General features: G+C 43.8%; 2 protein-coding genes across 2 annotated transcripts in view; both read left to right on the top strand.

The window, feature by feature from the left end:
- The first annotated feature begins 16 nt into the window (after nt 1–16).
- On the top strand, nt 17–13,624 carry LOC124009780 (dnaJ homolog subfamily B member 4-like). The gene is made up of 3 exons (XM_046321937.1): nt 17–567; nt 8,813–9,408; nt 13,267–13,624. Exons 1-3 carry the CDS (start codon nt 357–359, stop codon nt 13,498–13,500), a joined length of 1,041 nt encoding a protein of 346 aa, XP_046177893.1. The 5' UTR covers nt 17–356; the 3' UTR covers nt 13,501–13,624.
- A 5,918-nt stretch (nt 13,625–19,542) lies between these two features.
- The window catches only part of LOC124010244 (PDZ domain-containing protein GIPC1-like), a 60,426-nt gene continuing 57,472 nt past the window's right edge, over nt 19,543–22,496 (top strand). Inside the window, exon 1 of the mRNA XM_046322697.1 lies at nt 19,543–20,067. Coding sequence (XP_046178653.1) covers nt 19,795–20,067 — 273 coding nt within the window. The 5' untranslated portion in view covers nt 19,543–19,794. The remainder of the gene's footprint in view (nt 20,068–22,496) is intronic.

Raw genomic sequence — 22,496 nt, 5'->3', positions numbered from 1 at the left:
GGGGTCGGACGCAAGAGGAGGGGACCCACGGCTGTTTAAAGTGTGTCTATATCGGGATGTGGATAAATATCACGGGGTCCACAGCTCTGAGTAATCACTCTAAACGTAGCTAGGCTACTTAATCTATCTGTAGCTGTTCACTGTTCAACTGCCTGACTGTGTGTCAGTGTCTGGCTGGCGCTGATATTAGTGTTGAGAGTTGCAGAGAGAGCGGCGGTTAAGTTTTCCACTCGCAGCCATATCAGAGGGGTCTCTGTCCCCTGGATATATTTTCATTGCGGATTGACTGACAGGCAGCGTCCGTCAAACACCAGCGGGTTCTCTTCTCTCCAGCGCAGCGCCGCTTCGGGGATACTATGGGGAAAGATTATTATAAAATCCTGGGGATAGTGAAAGGAGCGGCCGACGAGGATATCAAAAAGGCGTACAGAAAACAGGCTCTGAAATGGCACCCGGACAAAAACAAGGCGGCCAACGCCGAGGAGAAATTTAAGGAGATCGCCGAAGCATATGAAGTCCTCAGTGATCCGAAGAAAAGGGAGATCTATGATCAGTATGGAGAGGAAGGTAGGATAATATGACATCCCACATTTCATTGTTGTCTTCTTCTGGTTGTCATTTCACCCACCCCGTCATTGAGCGCACACATCAAAAGGTGCGTGGAATATTATTGGCCATTATCCAATACAGACCGACATTTTAACCACACTGGTTAGAGAAGGCAACAGCATTTCACTCTCATTTAATTGATTCGTAACATTTATTATAATAAACCAATATGCTGCTATTTCCCTTCTTGTCGGGGTAGCGTATCAGTCTGCCCATAATATGCAGACATTGCTCTTAGTTGGTCAGAAATATATAACAGTAATTATTTCCAAATACATTGTCAGATTGTATTATTATTCCTGTCAATTACAGTTGAACGTGTCAGTATAGAGACCAAGGCATCAAAACCATTTCAATAGCACATGAGAAAACAGCAGATTTGCAATGGTAGGAGGAATCCACTGACCTGGAGACGTTCAGCTATAATGCCATGTGCTTATACATGTATTCTTCTGTGTATTGCCTATGTACAGTATATACCTGGATCAAATACTATGTACAGTATATACCTGGATCAAATACTATGTACAGTATATACCTGGATCAAATACTATGTACAGTATATACCTGGATCAAATACTATGTACAGTATATACCTGGATCAAATACTATGTACAGTATATACCTGGATCAAATACTATGTACAGTATATACCTGGATCAAATACTATGTACAGTATATACCTGGATCAAATACTATGTACAGTATATACCTGGATCAAATACTATGTACAGTATATACCTGGATCAAATACTATGTACAGTATATACCTGGATCAAATACTATGTACAGTATATACCTGGATCAAATACTATGTACAGTATATACCTGGGTCAAATACTATGTACAGTATATACCTGGGTCAAATACTATGTACAGTATATACCTGGATCAATTACTATGTACAGTATATACCTGGATCAGATACTATGTACAGTATAGACCTGGATCAAATACTATGTACAGTATATACCTGGATCAAATACTATGTACAGTATATACCTGGATCAAATACTGTGCATGGCAAATATTCCAGCACATTAACTAAGACTATACTATTGGTCCCATTGACTAAGACTATACTATTGGTCCCATTGACTAAGACTATACTATTGGTCCCATTGACTAGGACTATACCATTGGTCCCATTGAACTATTGGTCCCATTGACTAGGACTATACAATTGGTCCCATTGACTAGGACTATACCATTGGTCCCATTGTAGGCAGCCGGGCAAACTCAAGTGAAGCTTTGGTGTCAAAGTAGTTGATGTAGCCTACATGTATGTACGTGACCCAGGTCTAGTAGCCTATAGTACAGCAAGTTATTAGCATTATCTGAATGGTTCCTGACTCCAGTGTCACTCAGGTCTCAAAATAGCCTATCAATACATACCAGCATTATCTGTGAATACATACAAAAATTATCAATCAATACCTAGATAGCATTATCTATTGTTATCGGTATTATCTATCAATGCATAGGTTATCATCATGATCTATCCATACATATTAGCATTATATATTGCTATCAGTATTGTCTATCAATACACAGGTTATCATTGTAAATTCATACATATTAGCATTATATATTGCTATCAGTATTGTCTATCAATACACAGGTTATCATTGTAAATTCATACATATTAGCATTATATATCGATACACAAGTCATCAGCATTATCCATCGATACATAAATCATAAGCATTATCTATCAATACACTGTAAGGGTTTTCCTGTGGTGAAGGAGAAGCGGACGAAAATGCAGCGTGGTGGTTATTCATGTTCTTTAATAAAGGAACTAGACATGAAATAACTAGCAAAACAATAAATGTGAGAAAACCTAAACAGTCCTATCTGGTGCAAACACAGAGACAGGAACAATCACCCACAAACACATAGTGAAACCCAGGCTACCTAAGTATGATTCTCAATCAGAGACAACTAATGACACCTGCCTCTGATTGAGAACCATACTAGGCCGAAACATAGAAATACCCAAATCATAGAAAAACAAACATAGACTGCCCACCCCAACTCACGCCCTGACCATACTAAATATAGAAAAACAAACATAGACTGCCCACCCAACTCACGCCCTGACCATACTAAATATAGAAAAACAAACATAGACTGCCCACCCCAACTCACGCCCTGACCATACTAAATATAGAAAAACAAACATAGACTGCCCACCCCAACTCACGCCCTGACCATACTAAATATAGAAAAACAAACATAGACTGCCCACCCCAACTCACGCCCTGACCATACTAAATATAGAAAAACAAACATAGACTGCCCACCCCAACTCACGCCCCGACCATACTAAATATAGAAAAACAAACATAGACTGCCCACCCCAACTCACGCCCCGACCATACTAAATAATGACAAAACAAACATAGACTGCCCACCCCAACTCACGCCCTGACCATACTAAATAATGACAAAACAAACATAGACTGCCCACCCCAACTCACGCCCCGACCATACTAAATAATGACAAAACAAACATAGACTGCCCACCCCAACTCACGCCCGACCATACTAAATAATGACAAAACAAACATAGACTGCCCACCCCAACTCACGCCCTGACCATACTAAATAATGACAAAACAAACATAGACTGCCCACCCCAACTCACGCCCTGACCATACTAAATATAGAAAAACAAACATAGACTGCCCACCCCAACTCACGCCCGACCATACTAAATATAGAAAAACAAACATAGACTGCCCACCCCAACTCACGCCCGACCATACTAAATAATGACAAAACAAACATAGACTGCCCACCCCAACTCACGCCCTGACCATACTAAATAATGACAAAACAAACATAGACTGCCCACCCCAACTCACGCCCCGACCATACTAAATAATGACAAAACAAACATAGACTGCCCACCCCAACTCACGCCCGACCATACTAAATAATGACAAAACAAACATAGACTGCCCACCCCAACTCACGCCCGACCATACTAAATAATGACAAAACAAACATAGACTGCCCACCCCAACTCACGCCCCGACCATACTAAATATGAAAAACAAACATAGACTGCCCACCCCAACTCACGCCCTGACCATACTAAATATAGAAAAACAAACATAGACTGCCCACCCCAACTCACGCCCTGACCATACTAAATATAGAAAAACAAACATAGACTGCCCACCCCAACTCACCCCTGACCATACTAAATATAGAAAAACAAACATAGACTGCCCACCCCAACTCACGCCCTGACCATACTAAATATAGAAAAACAAACATAGACTGCCCACCCCAACTCACGCCCCGACCATACTAAATATAGAAAAACAAACATAGACTGCCCACCCCAACTCACGCCCTGACCATACTAAATAATGACAAAACAAACATAGACTGCCCACCCCAACTCACGCCCCGACCATACTAAATAATGACAAAACAAACATAGACTGCCCACCCCAACTCACGCCCCGACCATACTAAATAATGACAAAACAAACATAGACTGCCCACCCCAACTCACGCCCCGACCATACTAAATATAGAAAAACAAACATAGACTGCCCACCCCAACTCACGCCCTGACCATACTAAATATAGAAAAACAAACATAGACTGCCCACCCCAACTCACGCCCCGACCATACTAAATATAGAAAAACAAACATAGACTGCCCACCCCAACTCACGCCCCGACCATACTAAATAATGACAAAACAAACATAGACTGCCCACCCCAACTCACGCCCTGACCATACTAAATAATGACAAAACAAACATAGACTGCCCACCCCAACTCACGCCCCGACCATACTAAATAATGACAAAACAAACATAGACTGCCCACCCCAACTCACGCCCGACCATACTAAATAATGACAAAACAAACATAGACTGCCCACCCCAACTCACGCCCGACCATACTAAATAATGACAAAACAAACATAGACTGCCCACCCCAACTCACGCCCCGACCATACTAAATAATGACAAAACAAACATAGACTGCCCACCCCAACTCACGCCCCGACCATACTAAATAATGACAAAACAAACATAGACTGCCCACCCCAACTCACGCCCTGACCATACTAAATAATGACAAAACAAACATAGACTGCCCACCCCAACTCACGCCCTGACCATACTAAATATAGAAAAACAAACATAGACTGCCCACCCCAACTCACGCCCCGACCATACTAAATATAGAAAAACAAACATAGACTGCCCACCCCAACTCACGCCCTGACCATACTAAATAATGACAAAACAAACATAGACTGCCCACCCAACTCACGCCCCGACCATACTAAATAATGACAAAACAAACATAGACTGCCCACCCCAACTCACGCCCCGACCATACTAAATATAGAAAAACAAACATAGACTGCCCACCCAACTCACGCCCTGACCATACTAAATATAGAAAAACAAACATAGACTGCCCACCCCAACTCACGCCCTGACCATACTAAATATAGAAAAACAAACATAGACTGCCCACCCCAACTCACGCCCTGACCATACTAAATATAGAAAAACAAACATAGACTGCCCACCCCAACTCACGCCCTGACCATACTAAATATAGAAAAACAAACATAGACTGCCCACCCCAACTCACGCCCGACCATACTAAATATAGAAAAACAAACATAGACTGCCCACCCCAACTCACGCCCTGACCATACTAAATAATGACAAAACAAACATAGACTGCCCACCCCAACTCACGCCCCGACCATACTAAATAATGACAAAACAAACATAGACTGCCCACCCCAACTCACGCCCCGACCATACTAAATAATGACAAAACAAACATAGACTGCCCACCCCAACTCACGCCCCGACCATACTAAATATAGAAAAACAAACATAGACTGCCCACCCCAACTCACGCCCTGACCATACTAAATATAGAAAAACAAACATAGACTGCCCACCCCAACTCACGCCCCGACCATACTAAATATAGAAAAACAAACATAGACTGCCCACCCCAACTCACGCCCCGACCATACTAAATAATGACAAAACAAACATAGACTGCCCACCCCAACTCACGCCCTGACCATACTAAATAATGACAAAACAAACATAGACTGCCCACCCCAACTCACGCCCCGACCATACTAAATAATGACAAAACAAACATAGACTGCCCACCCCAACTCACGCCCCGACCATACTAAATATAGAAAAACAAACATAGACTGCCCACCCCAACTCACGCCCTGACCATACTAAATAATGACAAAACAAACATAGACTGCCCACCCAACTCACGCCCCGACCATACTAAATAATGACAAAACAAACATAGACTGCCCACCCCAACTCACGCCCCGACCATACTAAATATAGAAAAACAAACATAGACTGCCCACCCAACTCACGCCCTGACCATACTAAATATAGAAAAACAAACATAGACTGCCCACCCCAACTCACGCCCTGACCATACTAAATATAGAAAAACAAACATAGACTGCCCACCCCAACTCACGCCCTGACCATACTAAATATAGAAAAACAAACATAGACTGCCCACCCCAACTCACGCCCTGACCATACTAAATATAGAAAAACAAACATAGACTGCCCACCCCAACTCACGCCCCGACCATACTAAATATAGAAAAACAAACATAGACTGCCCACCCCAACTCACGCCCTGACCATACTAAATAATGACAAAACAAACATAGACTGCCCACCCCAACTCACGCCCGACCATACTAAATAATGACAAAACAAACATAGACTGCCCACCCCAACTCACGCCCCGACCATACTAAATAATGACAAAACAAACATAGACTGCCCACCCCAACTCACGCCCGACCATACTAAATATAGAAAAACAAACATAGACTGCCCACCCCAACTCACGCCCTGACCATACTAAATATAGAAAAACAAACATAGACTGCCCACCCAACTCACGCCCCGACCATACTAAATAATGACAAAACAAACATAGACTGCCCACCCCAACTCACGCCCTGACCATACTAAATAATGACAAAACAAACATAGACTGCCCACCCCAACTCACGCCCTGACCATACTAAATAATGACAAAACAAACATAGACTGCCCACCCCAACTCACGCCCCGACCATACTAAATAATGACAAAACAAACATAGACTGCCCACCCCAACTCACGCCCGACCATACTAAATAATGACAAAACAAACATAGACTGCCCACCCCAACTCACGCCCCGACCATACTAAATAATGACAAAACAAACATAGACTGCCCACCCCAACTCACGCCCGACCATACTAAATAATGACAAAACAAACATAGACTGCCCACCCCAACTCACGCCCCGACCATACTAAATAATGACAAAACAAACATAGACTGCCCACCCCAACTCACGCCCGACCATACTAAATAATGACAAAACAAACATAGACTGCCCACCCCAACTCACGCCCCGACCAGACTAAATAATGACAAAACAAACATAGACTGCCCACCCCAACTCACGCCCCGACCATACTAAATATAGAAAAACAAACATAGACTGCCCACCCCAACTCACGCCCTGACCATACTAAATAATGACAAAACAAACATAGACTGCCCACCCAACTCACGCCCCGACCATACTAAATAATGACAAAACAAACATAGACTGCCCACCCCAACTCACGCCCCGACCATACTAAATAATGACAAAACAAACATAGACTGCCCACCCAACTCACGCCCCGACCATACTAAATATAGAAAAACAAACATAGACTGCCCACCCCAACTCACGCCCTGACCATACTAAATATAGAAAAACAAACATAGACTGCCCACCCAACTCACGCCCCGACCATACTAAATAATGACAAAACAAACATAGACTGCCCACCCCAACTCACGCCCTGACCATACTAAATAATGACAAAACAAACATAGACTGCCCACCCCAACTCACGCCCTGACCATACTAAATAATGACAAAACAAACATAGACTGCCCACCCCAACTCACGCCCCGACCATACTAAATAATGACAAAACAAACATAGACTGCCCACCCCAACTCACGCCCCGACCATACTAAATAATGACAAAACAAACATAGACTGCCCACCCCAACTCACGCCCGACCATACTAAATAATGACAAAACAAACATAGACTGCCCACCCCAACTCACGCCCCGACCATACTAAATAATGACAAAACAAACATAGACTGCCCACCCCAACTCACGCCCCGACCATACTAAATAATGACAAAACAAACATAGACTGCCCACCCCAACTCACGCCCCGACCATACTAAATAATGACAAAACAAACATAGACTGCCCACCCCAACTCACGCCCCGACCAGACTAAATAATGACAAAACAAACATAGACTGCCCACCCCAACTCACGCCCCGACCATACTAAATAATGACAAAACAAACATAGACTGCCCACCCCAACTCACGCCCCGACCATACTAAATAATGACAAAACACAGGAAATAAAGGTCAGAACGTGACATACACATGTTAACAGCATTATCTATCAATACATTAATTATCTGTGTTATCTATCAATGAATATCAGCATTATCTATCAATACATTAATTATCTGTGTTATCTATCAATGAATATCAGCATTATCTATCAATACATTAATTATCTGTGTTATCTATCAATGAATATCAGCATTATCTATCAATACATTAATTATCTGTGTTATCTATCAATGAATATCAGCATTATCTATCAATACATTAATTATCTGTGTTATCTATCAATGAATATCAGCATTATCTATCAATACATTAATTGTCTGTGTTATCTATCAATGAATATCAGCATTATCTATCAATACATTAATTATCTGTGTTATCTATCAATGAATATCAGCATTATCTATCAATACATTAATTATCTGTGTTATCTATCAATGAATATCAGCATTATCTATCAATACATATGTTTTCAACATTATCTATCAATACATGTAGGTTATCTGCATGGTCTATACATACAAAGGTTATCATCATTAGCTATCTATACGTAGGTTATCATCATTAGCTATCTATACGTAGGTTATCAGCATTATCCAAATGATGTCATTGTTTCCCAGCTGCTGTCACTCAGGTCTCAGTAGATAATACGTTAAATGCAATGCATTATCTGAATGGTTGTTGACTCCAGTGTCATTTCCTGTCAGGTCTCAAAGGAGGTCCCAGTAGTGGTCCAGATGACCAGGGCAGCAACTTCACCTCCTACACATTCCACGGAGACCCCCATGCCACCTTCGCCACCTTCTTCGGCGGTGCCAACCCTTTCGAGATGTTCTTCGGACGCAAGGCTAACGGGCGCGGTCCGGGCGGAGACGACGAGGACATGGACGTGGACGGCAACGACCCGTTCGGCTCCTTCACCTCGTTTAACCTCAACGGGTTCCCTCGGGACCGCCACGTGGGGCTGGGCGGGCAGCAGAGGAGGAAGCAGGACCCGGCCGTCCATCACGAGCTGCGGGTATCCTTGGAGGAAGTGTTTCATGGTTGCACCAAGAGGATGAAGATCAGCAGGAAGAGGATGAACCCTGACGGACGGACCATGAGGACGGAGGATAAGATTCTCACCATAGAGATTAAGAGAGGGTGGAAGGAGGGGACCAAGATCACGTTCCCCAGAGAAGGAGACGAGTCGCCCAATACCATCCCTGCTGATATCGTGTTTGTCATTAAGGACAAGCCCCACATGCACTTTAGAAGGGAGGGGTCGGACATCGTGTACCCGGTGAAAGTTAGTCTACGACAGGTGAGATGGGTTTTTGCTTGGCGGATCGTGGTGGGCCGCCTATTCAAAGTAATAGTAAGGGGAAACACTGCCAATAGAAAGTGGTTCAATGTGGAATAACATATTGATTTGGCTGGTTTAGATGCTGTACAACTGTATTTACAGTACCAGTCAAAAGTTTGGACACACCTACTCATTCCAGAGTTATTCTTTATTTTTACTATTGTATACATTGTAGAATAATAGTGAGGACATCAAAACTATTAAATAACACATATGGAATCATGTTGTAACTAAAGAAAAGTGTTAAACAAATCATTTGAGATTCTTCAAAGTAGCCACCCTTTGCCTTGATGACAGCTTTGCACACTCTTAGCATTCTCTCAACCAGCTTCATGAGGTAGTCACCTGGAATGCGTTTCAATTAACAGGTGTGCCTTGTTAAAAGTTCATTTGTGTAATTTCTTTCCTTCTTAATGCATTTGAGCCAATCAGTTGTGTTGTGGCAAGTTAGGGGTGGTATACAGAAGATAACACTATTTGGTAAAAGACCAAGTCCATATTATGGCAAGAACAGCTCAAATAAGCAAAGAGAAATGACAGTCCATCATTACTTTAAGACATGAAGGTCAGTCAATCCGGAAAACTTCAAGAACTTTGAACGTTTCTTCAAGTGCAGTCGCAAAAACCATCAAACGCTATGATGAAACTGGATCTAATGAGGACCGCCACAGGAAAGGAAGACCCAGAGTTACCTCTGCAGCAGAGGATAAGTTCATTAGAGTTAACGGTCTCTCATGAGGACCGCCACAGGAAAGGAAGACCCAGAGTTACCTCTGTTGCAGAGGATAAGTTCATTAGAGTTAACTGCACCTCGAGGCTGTATAAGGGCTATTTGACCAAGAAGGAGAGTGATGGAGTGCTGCATCAGATGACCTGGCCTCCACAATCACCTGACCTCAACCCAATTGAGATGGTTTGGGATGAGTTGGACCGCAGAGTGAAGGAAAAGCAGCCAACAAGTGCTCAGCATATGTGGGAACTCCTTCAAGAGAATAATTATATGTGAAGCTGGATGAGAGAATGCCAAGAGTGTGCAAAGCTGTCATCAAGGCAAAGGGTGGCTAATTGGAAGAATTGTGAGTGTAAAATATATTTAGATTTGTTTAACAGTTTTTTGGTTACTACATGATGTGTGTTATTTCATAGTTTTGATGTCTTCACTATTATTCTACAATGTATATGAAAGTGAAAAAATAAATATATATATAAAGGTTAAATACAAAATATAAAACATTTGCAAATAAGAATTTCTTCCTAACTGACTTGCTTATTTAAATAAAGGTTACATTAATTTTTTGTTCAAGAAAGGATTGTGTCGAGGCACAGATCTGGGGAAGGGTACCCAAAACATTTCTGCAGCATTGAAGGTCCCCAAGAACACAGTGGCCTCCATCATTCTTAAATGGAAGAAGTTTGGAACCACCAAGGCTCTTCATAGAGTTGGCCGCGAGGCCAAACTGACCAATCGGAGGAGAAGGGCCTTGGTCAGGGAGGTGACCAAGAACCTGATGGTCACTCTGACAGAGCTCCAGAGTTCCTCTGTGGAGATGGGAGAACCTTCCAGAAGGACAACCATCTCTGCAGCACTCCACCAATCAGGCCTTTATGGTAGAGTAGCCAGATGGAAGCCACTCCTCAGTAAAAGGCACATGACAACCCACTTGGAGTTTGCCAAAAGGCACCTAAAGGACTCTCAGACCATGAGAAACAAGATTCTCTGGTCTGATGAAAACAAAGTTTGAACTCTTTGGCCTGAATGCCAAGCGTCATGTCTGGAAGAAACCTGGCACCATCCCTATGGTGAAGCATGGTGGTGGCAGCATCATGCTCTGGGGATGTAATTCAGTGGCAGGAACTGGGAGACTAGTCAGGATCGAGGGAAAGATCCTTAAAGAAAACCTGCTCCAGAGCGCTCAGGACCTCAGACTGTGGCGAAGGTTCACCTTCCAACATGACAACAACTCTAAGCACACAGCCAAACTCGACTGACTTGTAGAAGACTTGATGCTGTAATCGCTGCCAAAGGTGCTTCAACAAAGTACTAAGTAAATGTGTAAATGTGATATTTTTATTGTTTTATAAATTTGCTAAAATTTCGAAACATCTGTCATTGCTTTGTCATTATGGGGTGTGTATAGATTCTCTCTGTCTCTCGGTCTCCTTGTCTCCCCTCTCCTCCTCTCCTCTCGCTCTCTCCTCTTCTCTCTTTCTCCTCTTCTCTCTCTCTCTCTTTCTCCTCTCCTCCTCCTCTCTCTCTCTCTCTCTCTCTCTCTCTCTCTCTCTCTCTCTCTCTCTCTCTCTCTCTCTCTCTCTCTCTCTCTCTCTGTCTCCTCTCAATTCAATTCAAGGGGCTTTATTGGCATAGGAAACATGTGTTAACATTGCCAAAGCAAGTGAGGTAGATAATATACAAAAGTGAAATAAACAATAAAAATTAACAGTAAACATAACACATACAGAAGTCTCTCCTCCTCTCCCCTCTCTCTCCTCATAATTTTATCTCTCTCTCTCTCTCTCCCTCTCTCTCTCTCCTCCTCTCCTCTCTCTCCTCCTCTCCTCTCCTCTCTCTGTCTCTGTCTCTCTCCTCCTCTCCTCTCCTCTCTCTCTCTCTCTCTGTCTCTCTCCTCCTCTCCTCTCCTCTCCTCTCTCTCTCTCTCTCTCTCTCTGTCTCTCTCCTCCTCTCCTCTCCTCTCCTCTCTCTCTCTCTCTCTGTCTCTGTCTCTCTCCTCCTCTCCTCTCCTCTCTCTCTCTCTCTCTGTCTCTCTCCTCCTCTCCTCTCCTCTCTCTCTCTCTCTCTGTCTCTCTCCTCCTCTCCTCTCCTCTCTCTCTCTCTCTCTCTCTGTCTCTCTCCTCCTCTCCTCTCTCTCTCTGTCTCTCTCTCTGTCTCTCTCCTCCTCTCCTCTCTCTCTCTGTCTCTCTCTCTGTCTCTCTCCTCCTCTCCTCTCTCTCTCTCTGTCTCTCTCTTTCCTCCTCTCCTCTCTCTCTCTCTCTCTGTCTCTCTCTTTCCTCCTCTCCTCTCTCTCTGTCACCTCTCCTCCTCTCCTCTCTCTCTCTGTCTCTCTCTCTGTCTCTCTCCTCCTCTCCTCTCTCTGTCTCTCTCTCTGTCTCTCTCCTCCTCTCCTCTCTCTCTCTGTCTCTCTCCTCCTCTCATCTCTCTCTCTCTGTCTCTCTCTTTCCTCCTCTCCTCTCTCTCTCTCTCTCTGTCTCTCTCTTTCCTCCTCTCCTCTCTCTCTGTCACCTCTCCTCCTCTCTCTCTCTGTCTCTCTCTTTCCTCCTCTCCTCTCTCTCTCTGTCACCTCTCCTCCTCTCCTCTCTCTGTCTCTCTCTTTCCTCCTCTCTCTCTCTCTCTCTCTCTCTCTGTCTCTCTCCTCTCTCTCTCTCTCTCTCCTCTCTCTCTGTCACCTCTCCTCTCCTCTGTCTCTCTCTGTCTCCTCTCCTCTCCTCTGTCTCTCTCTGTCTCCTCTCCTCTCCTCTGTCTCTCTCTGTCTCCTCTCCTCTCTCTCTCCTCTTCTCTTGTTCTTCATGTCATGAAAATAGCTTGATGTTAAATCGCAGCCTTGTTTATCAGTAATGGAGCATAGTTTCTGCTTGAAGGAAAAGTCCTATTTTAGCAAAGCACCAAACCAGAAGAGCACATGTTCAATCTGTCAAGGAAATCTAACCACAAATCTGGAGGCGATTACAGACCAATCATAGCTATAATATCTAGTTACAGTATCTTGTGTTTGTGTGTGTGTGTGTCTGAGTCTCTGTCTGTGTGTTGTCCACTCTGCCAACATGTCATTAACTATGTGCCCTCTCCTTTACCTCTTCCAGTCATTGTGTGGTTGCTCGGTGACGGTGTCTACGATAGACGGGAAGACGTGTAACATGAAGATCACGGATGTGATAAAACCAGGCATGAGACAGACTGTAGCAGGACAGGGCCTCCCCTTACCCAAGAACCCCGAGCAGAGAGGTGACCTGGTGGTGGAGTTTGACGTGAACTTTCCTGAGAGTCTCCCCAGCAACGCCAAGGATGTCCTGAAGAGGCATTTACCTGCTTCCTAGAAGAACAGACACACGGAGAGACACGGAGAGACAGAGAGACACGGAGAGAAAGAGAGACATGGAGAGAAAGAGAGACAGACACACAGAGAGACACGGAGAGACAGAGAGACACGGAGAGACAGAGAGACACGGAGAGAAAGAGAGACAGACACACAGAGAGACACGGAGAGACAGAGAGACACGGAGAGAAAGAGAGACACGGAGAGAAAGAGAGACAGACACACAGAGAGACACGGAGAGACAGAGAGACACGGAGAGAAAGAGAGACAGACACACAGAGAGACATGGAGAGACAGAGAGACACGGAGAGAAAGAGAGACATGGAGAGAAAGAGAGACAGACACACAGAGAGACACGGAGAGACAGAGAGACACAGAGAGACAGAGAGACACGGAGAGAAAGAGAGACAGACACACAGAGAGACACGGAGAGACAGAGAGACACGGAGAGAAAGAGAGACACGGAGAGAAAGAGAGACAGACACACAGAGAGACACGGAGAGACAGAGAGACACGGAGAGAAAGAGAGACAGACACACAGAGAGACATGAAGAGACAGAGAGACACGGAGAGACAGAGAGACACGGAGAGACAGAGAGACACGGAGAGACAGAGAGACACGGAGAGAAAGAGAGACACGGAGAGAAAGAGAGACAGACACACAGAGAGACACGGAGAGAAAGAGAGACACAGAGAGAAAGAGAGACAGACACACAGAGAGACACGGAGAGACAGAGAGACACGGAGAGAAAGAGAGACACGGAGAGAAAGAGAGACAGACACACAGAGAGACACAGAGAGACATGGAGAGACAGAGAGACACGGAGAGACAGAGAGACACGGAGAGACAGAGAGACAGAGAGACACGGAGAGTCAGAGACACGGAGAGAAAGAGAGACACGGAGAGACAGAGAGACACGGGGAGACAGAGAGACACGGAGAGACAGAGAGACACGGGGAGACAGAGAGACACGGGGAGACAGAGAGACACGGGGAGACAGAGAGACACGGAGAGACAGAGAGACACGGAGTGACAGAGAGACAGAGAGACATGGGGAGACAGAGAGACATGGAGAGACAGAGAGACACAGGGAGACAGAGAGACACGGGGAGACAGAGAGACACCGAGAGAAAGAGAGACAGACATACAGAGAGACACGGAGAGACAGACACATGGAGAGACAGAGAGACACGGAGAGAAAGAGAGACACTGAGAGACACGGAGAGACAGAGAGACACGGAGAGAAAGAGAGACAGACATACAGAGAGACACGGAGAGACAGAGAGACACAGAGAGAAAGACACACAGAGAGACAGAGACACATAGAGAGACAGAGACACCCAGCGATAGAGACACACAGAGACAGACACAGAGAGACAGAGAGAGAGAGACAGAGAGAGAAAGAGAGAGACAGACACAGAGACAGAGAGAGAGAGACAGACACAGAGAGACAGAGAGAGAAAGAGAGAGACAGACACAGAGAGACAGAGAGAGAGAGAGACAGACACACAGAGAGAGAGACAAACACAGAGAGAGAGAGAGAGAGAGAGAGAGAGAGAGAGAGAGAGAGAGAGAGAAAGACAGACACACAGAGACAGACAGACAGACAGACAGACAGACAGACAGACAGACAGACAGACAGACAGACAGACAGACAGACAGACAGACAGACAGACAGACAGACAGACAGACAGACAGGCACACACAGGGAGACAGAGAAACACAGAGACACACAGACTGACAGACAGACACATACCTGGTGGATAGAAAGTGATGACATCAGGATGCCAGCTTACTCCTCTCTCCTTTAACCCTCTCTCTCTCTCCTCTCTCTTTCAACCCTCTCTCTCTCTCATCCTCCTCTCTCCCTCATCCTCCTCTCTCTCAATTCAATTCAATTCAATTCAAGGGCTTTATTGGCATGGGAAACATGTGTTAACATTGCCAAAGCAAGTGAGGTAGACAACATACAAAGTGAAAAGATACAAAGTTTAACCCTCTCTCTCTCCTCTCTCTTTCAACCCTCTCTATCTCTCATCATCCTCTTGCTCTCCTCTCTCTCTCTCTCTCTCCTCTTTCTTTGAACCTCCTCTCTCTCTCCTCTCTCACATCCTTCTCTCTCTCTCTCTCCTCTTTCTTTGAACCTCCTCTCTCTCTCCTCTCTCACATCCTTCTCTCTCTCTCTCTCCTCTTTCTTTGAACCTCCTCTCTCTCTCCTCTCTCTTTCAACCCTCTCTCTCTCTCATCCTCCTCTTGCTCTCCTCTCTCTCTCTCTCTCTCCTCTTTCTTTGAACCTCCTCTCTCATCCTCCTCTCTCTTTCAACCTCCTGTCTCCTCTTTCTCTCTCTCATCCTCCTCTCTCTCTCATCCTCCTCTCTCTCCTCTTTATTAACAGTAAACATTACACATACAGAAGTCTCTCCTCCTCACCTCTCTCTCTCCTCCTCTTCTTCTTCTCTCTCTCTCTCCTCTCTCTTTCAACCTCCTCTGTCTCCTCTTTCTCTCTCCCAACCTATTCTCTCTCTACTCTCTCTTTCTCTCTCTCTCTCCTCTCTCTCATCCTCCTCTCTCTCTCTCTCTCTCATCCACCTCGCTCTCTCCTCTCTCTTTCAACTTCCTCTCTCTCCTCTTTCTCTATCTCTCTCCTCTCTCTCTCATCCTTATGTCTCTCTTCTCTCTCTTTCAACCTCCTCACTCTCCTCTTTCTCTATCTCAACCTCCTCTATCGATCTATTTCTCTCTCATTCAACCTCCTCTCTCTCCTCTTTCTCTCTCATCCTCCTCTCCCTCTCTCTGTCTCTCTCTCCTCTCTCTCATCCTCCTCTCTCTCTCTCTTCTCTCCCTCTCATCCTCCTCTCTCCTCACACATGAGGACAATGATGACTGTTCACAGATCGAGGCCCTTTCTAAAGAATGTGCAATTAATATTTTTTATCTGTTTGGTGTTTTGTCTAAATACCGTGCATGCGGCAAAGTTGATATACGTGGAAGTAAATGTGTTAATATTTGACAGTAAACATTTGATTATTTGGGTCCTTCCCACATTCACCCCATGTTCCTTTCTGTTATGTCTCATTTGATTTGGGGTGTGTCCCAAATGGAACCCTATTCTGTTCATAGTGCACTATGTAGGGAATAGGGCCCCATAGGACTCTGGTCTAAAGTAGTGCACTATGTAGGGAATAGGGCCCCATAGGACTCTGGTCTAAAGTAGTGCACTATGTAGGGAATAGGGCCCCATAGGACTCTGGTCTAAAGTAGTGCACTATGTAGGGAATAGGGCCCTATAGGACTCTGGTCTAAAGTAGTGCACTATGTAGGGAATAGGGCCCCATAGGACTCTGGTATAAAGTAGTGCACTATATAGGGAATAGGGCCCCATAGGACTCTGGTCTAAAGTCGTGCACTATATAGGGAATAGGGTGCCGATTGGGACTAGACATAGTGTGTGCCACGGAATGTAACATTGATTATATACTGTAACATTGATTATATACTGTATAATGTAACACAAGACAAGGATGTAGAGATCTGAGGACCGATGGGGTTTGTTCACGAAGTAAATGACGTGGTTTATATTGTTCTGGGGGAGATTCACATTAAATGTAAAGTTCAAACAAAGTACTGTACATATTTTCATAATAAACATTTGTAACTCTGAAAGGCATACAGTACTTTACAAATAAAACATTTGGAAATCTCGTTTACACCTCGGAAAGAGCCACAATCATTTCAACACAAAACTCCGATGATATTTATCTTCAGGTTCTGTAACTACACTGTCTGAAGTATAATATAGTGTCAACACAGCCCAGTACACCAGTACAGGTCATGAGGAAATACATACAGCCTGTCTGTCTGTCTGTCTGTCTGTCTGTCTGTCTGTCTGTCTGTCTGTCTGTCTGTCTGTCTGTCTGTCTGTCTGTCTGTCTGTCTGTGTCTGTCTGTGTGTGTCTGTGTCTGTCTGTCTGTGTCTGTCTGTGTGTGTCTGTGTCTGTCTGTCTGTCTGTCTGTGTCTGTCTGTGTGTGTGTGTGTGTATGTCTGTCTGTGTCTGTCTGTATGTGTGTCTGTCTGTCTGTCTGTCTGTCTGTCTGTCTGTCTGTCTGTCTGTCTGTCTGTCTGTCTGTCTGTCTGTCTGTCTGTCTGTCTGTCTGTCTGTCTGTCTGTCTGTCTGTCTGTCTGTCTGTCTGTCTGTCTGTCTGTGTGTGTGTGTCTGTCTGTCTGTGTGTGTCTGTCTGTGTGTATGTCTGTCTGTGTGTCTGTCTGTGTGTGTGTGTGTGTGTGTGTGTGTGTGTGTGTGTGTGTGTGTGTGTGTGTGTGTGTGTGTGTGTGTGTGTGTGTGTGTGTGTGTGTGTGTGTGTGTGTGTGTGTGTGTGTGTCTGTCCAGCTGCAGTAACCAACGACTGGTTGTCTGTTCCTAACACATCAACAGTGTTCCTAACACATCAACAGTGTTCCTAACACAGAGACAGTGTTCCTAACACATCAACAGTGTTCCTAACACAGAGACAGTGTTCCTAACACAGAGACAGTGTTCCTAACACAGAGACAGTGTTCCTAACACAGAGACGAGCTGTTCCCCCAGGAGACACCACATCACTCAGCCAGATTTATAGGAGCTAAGTGTGGTTAACTGATTATATAGTACACCCTATTCCCTATATAGTGCACCTTATTCCCTATATAGTGCACACTATTCCCTATTTAGTGCACACTATTCCCTATATAGTGCACCCTATTCCCTATATAGTGCACACTATTCCCTATATAGTGCACCCTATATAGTGCACCATATTCCCCATATAGTGCACATTATTCCCTATATAGTACACCCTATTCCCTATATAGTGCACCCTATTCCCTACATAGTGCACCCTATTCCCTATATAATGCACCCTATTCCCTATATAGTGCACACTATTCCCTATATAGTACACCCTATTCCCTATATAGTGCACCCTATTACCTATATAGTGCACACTATTCCCTATATAGTGCACCCTATATAGTGCACCCTATTCCCTATATAGTGCACATTATTCCCTATATAGTACACCCTATTCCCTATATAGTACACCCTATTCCCTATATAGTACACCCTATTCCCTATATAGTACACTCTATTCCCTATATAGTACATCCTATTCCCTATATAGTACACCCTATTCCCTATATAGTACACTCTATTCCCTATATAGTACACCCTATTCCCTATATAGTGCACCCTATTCCCTATATAGTACACCCTATTCCCTATATAGTACACCCTATTCCCTATATAGTGCACCATGTTCCCTATATAGTGCACACTATTCCCTATATAGTACACCCTATTCCCTATATAGTATACTCTATTCCCTATATAGTGCACCCTATTCCCTATATAGTGCACATTATTCCCTATATAGTGCACCCTATTCCCTATATAGTGCACATTATTCCCTATATAGTGCACCCTATTCCCTATATAGTACACTCTATTCCCTATATAGTGCACCCTATTCCCTATATAGTGCACATTATTCCCTATGTAGTGCACCCTATTCCCTATATAGTGCACATTATTCCCTATATAGTGCACCCTATTCCCTATCAATGCGAGACCCAGATGCAGACACAGGAAGCAGGTGGTTGGAGTCTTATAGTGTTTATTCATCCAATGGGGGAAGGTCAGAGAATGGTCGTGGACGGGCAAAAAGGTCAAAACCAGATGAATTGACATGATTCATTTTAAGGATTTGCTAATAAAACAATATATATTTATAGGGCGAGGGAAGTTAAAATCAGCACATTCAACAAGGGAACTGTACGCAGCAGTTGTAACAGTTATAAGCACTTAGTAACAAAATGTGTCCTTTGGATGTGTGTTGTTTAGAGTAAAGAAGACGCGGTCTATGGCGCATATCTTCATGGCCCCACCGCTAGGACTCCTGCCCCCACCAAGCCTCCTTTCCCCGCACAGCATATTGAGACAGAGTCGCTATTGTTCACCGCGGAGCAGCCTGTGTGTGGACCGTGGAACAAGGAAGACACCGCGCCACACGGTCGTCACCTACCTGTTGAATATTACCTACTGTTTAATGATCGAGTCAGGTGTTGGGTTGACAACTTACTCACTGTCGGAGAACAAAGTCGAACCTGGGGATAAAGGATAGTCAGTCGAGTTTAGTCGAGGTAAAGGCGGAAGGAAGGAGGATTTGTGGAAGAGGTAGCCACTCCAATGTTTTAACCGGACAGACAGACCACCGGATTTATCAACAGACCAGAAACAGATTTATTGACGCCGCCACACGATGCCTTTAGGACTGAGACGAAAGAAGAACAAGTCGAGGGAGAGCTCGAACCTGGTGGAGAATGAGGAGGTCGGTGGACCCACCGGTGGGCGCTCCGTGAAGTCGACCGTAAACGGAGCGGGGCTCCCACCGCCACCTGCCAACCTGCGGCCCAAACTAGTGTTCCACACTCAGCTCGCCCACGGCAGCCCCACGGGAAGGATCGAGGGATTTAATAACGTCAAAGAACTCTACGGGAAAATAGCTGAGACGTTCAATTTAAGTCAACCGGAGGTAGGTTTTTATTTTAACAACTTTTGTAGTTCTAGACCAGTGGTCACCTACCTTTTCTGTGTCCAGGTCCATTTCTGAGGTAAAATACAAGCTGAGATCTACCGCTCAGATATTTAAAAAAAACATGACTTTAAAAAAATGAAGAACATTCACCAATTAAAACAGTTCTTTATCAATGAGTTTTGTGCAGCAGGCTACAAGCCCAATACATTATCACTGCATATTGGCTATGCTTGAATTGTTCTTCTCAGACCATTTTGAAATGATCTTTTAGATAATGTAGATATATGATCACACTTCAGTCTTCTAGCTGGTGGCGAAACTCAAGTCGAACTGCATTATTTCTGACTCGTGCACTAATTCATGCTGTTACTCCTATGACCAGAGAAAGTGAAATATTCAGCGATATTAAACAAAGAAACAATCCGATAACAATAACAACGGAAGCTTATCGGAACACCGGCCAGCGGTATGATACATGATGCACTTGACTTGCTCTCTGGGCCTGTCTCGGAGGCGGAAGTCTACCTTCAGACTCGTGAAATGCTTCAACATGGGAACACTGTACCTTCCCTGCGCTTGGCCTGCTAAATCAAGTGCACCTGCCGTCAACAACGCGAAACGAATAGTACAAATAGGAGGCTTTATCGTTGTTGTTTTTTTATGTTTGGTGATCGACTGGAATGCCTTGGAGACCGACCAGTCGATTGCGATCGACCGGGTGGTGACCACTGTTCTAGACGGATAAAAACAAATGCCAGGCCAGTTTAGTGGCCGCGGCGCAAGGTCCGAGCAGGGCCAGAACCCCACACCCTTTATGCTATATTTAATTTATCATTCCACCCATGAGGTCAAAAGAGCGTGATTTGGTCATTTGACTGCAGGAAAGGGCTACGCAATAAGGCTCGAGGGGGTTTGGTATATGGCCAATATACATACCACTGCTAAGGGCTGTTCATAAGCATGACGCAACACAGAGTACCTGGATATTGCCCCTTAGCCGCAATATAGTGGCCATATACCACAAACCCCCGTGGTGCCTTATTGCTATGATAAATTGGTTACCAAAGTATTTAGAACAGTACAATTTTTTTTGTGTCTAATATACATTGGCTTTCAGCCAATAAGCATTCAGGGCTCGAACCACCTGGTTTCTTATACATGAGGCTGAGAGAAAAATGTCCTGTTTTAAACCTCAATAATTCTTAAAAAGATGGGACAATTTCAACTTTCTTTCCACAAATATTTGTCTTGATTTTGATAGACCTAAGTATCAGCTGTCACACCATGTAAAAGAATAACCCCCTAATTTTGTACTAATTTCCCCATAAAATGCAACGATCTGGATTTATTTCAACTACGTCAGACCCACACCCAAAATGCATGCAAATTGTACAGTTATTGTCCAACAAGTGTTTAAAGGCCTTAATTGTTTAATTCTAATATTAGATTATTCAAATATGTAATACAAATCTCCAAACTTCTTTTTGCTTTGTTTTGTAGCACGATGAAATTTGTCAGGATTTTGGCACGATTTAGAACATAAAATATTTATAAAGTAAACATTAGGCTTATGTAACCGATATGAAATGGCTAGCTAGTTAGCGGTGGTGCATAGCTTTTCAATCGGTGACGTCACTCGCTCTGAGACCTTGAAGTAGTTTGTTCCCCCCTTTTCCCCCTTACATTTAACATTTACATTTAAGTCATTTAGCAGACGCTCTTATCCAGAGCGACTTACAAATTAAGGGGTCCTTAAGGGTATAGGTGGCCCTGCTCATTCCTGATTCATTTAGGATTTTAGACAAATATAACAGAGTTGACCAAATCAACAGACACATCTTGTAGGAATCACAGTTTTGAGAGAAATAGTATTTAAAGTCACAGGGGGCTATTGCAAGAAACTACATATGATCATTGTTCAGCTAATATCTATTATTGTCCGTTTTTAGAATTTTAAACACTTTTTTTTGGAAAGTTTGAAATTGGGATCCTTTGCTCTAGACAATGGCATTTCCAGGCATAGAGCCAACATGGAATTGAATAATATTCAAAGTATTTTAAAAATCCCCCCCGAAAAGTACAGTGCCTTTAGAAAGCAGTTTTAATACCCCCTTGACTTATTCCACATTTCTTTGGTGTTACAGCCTGAATTCAAAATGGATTAAACATCTGTTTCTCTCTCACCCATCTACACACAATACCACATAATGACAAAGTGAAAACATGTTTTATTTTTATTTTTAGCAAATTTATTGAAAATGAAATACAGAAATATCTCATTCATTTCATCAACCCTGGTTGAGAGAATGCCAAGAGTTTGCAAAGCTGTCATCAAGGCAAAGGGCGGCCACTTTGAAGAATATAAAACATAAAATATATTTTAATTTAACACTTTTTTACTTACTACATGATTCCATATGTGTTAT

This window comes from Oncorhynchus gorbuscha, linkage group LG22 (genome assembly GCF_021184085.1).
Source record: "Oncorhynchus gorbuscha isolate QuinsamMale2020 ecotype Even-year linkage group LG22, OgorEven_v1.0, whole genome shotgun sequence".
Lineage (NCBI taxonomy): Eukaryota > Metazoa > Chordata > Actinopteri > Salmoniformes > Salmonidae > Oncorhynchus > Oncorhynchus gorbuscha.
Note: the sequence above shows the minus strand (reverse complement) of the source record. Positions and strands in the feature narration are given on the sequence as shown.

Bases quoted from the DNA above. Each gene is read 5' to 3' on its own strand.
- LOC124009780 (XM_046321937.1), top strand. From the start codon at position 357: ATGGGGAAAGATTATTATAAAATCCTGGGGATAGTGAAAGGAGCGGCC. The intron at 568-8,812 runs GTAGGATAATAT...ATTTCCTGTCAG, and splicing joins TGATCAGTATGGAGAGGAAG to GTCTCAAAGGAGGTCCCAGT. The intron at 9,409-13,266 runs GTGAGATGGGTT...TACCTCTTCCAG, and splicing joins TGAAAGTTAGTCTACGACAG to TCATTGTGTGGTTGCTCGGT.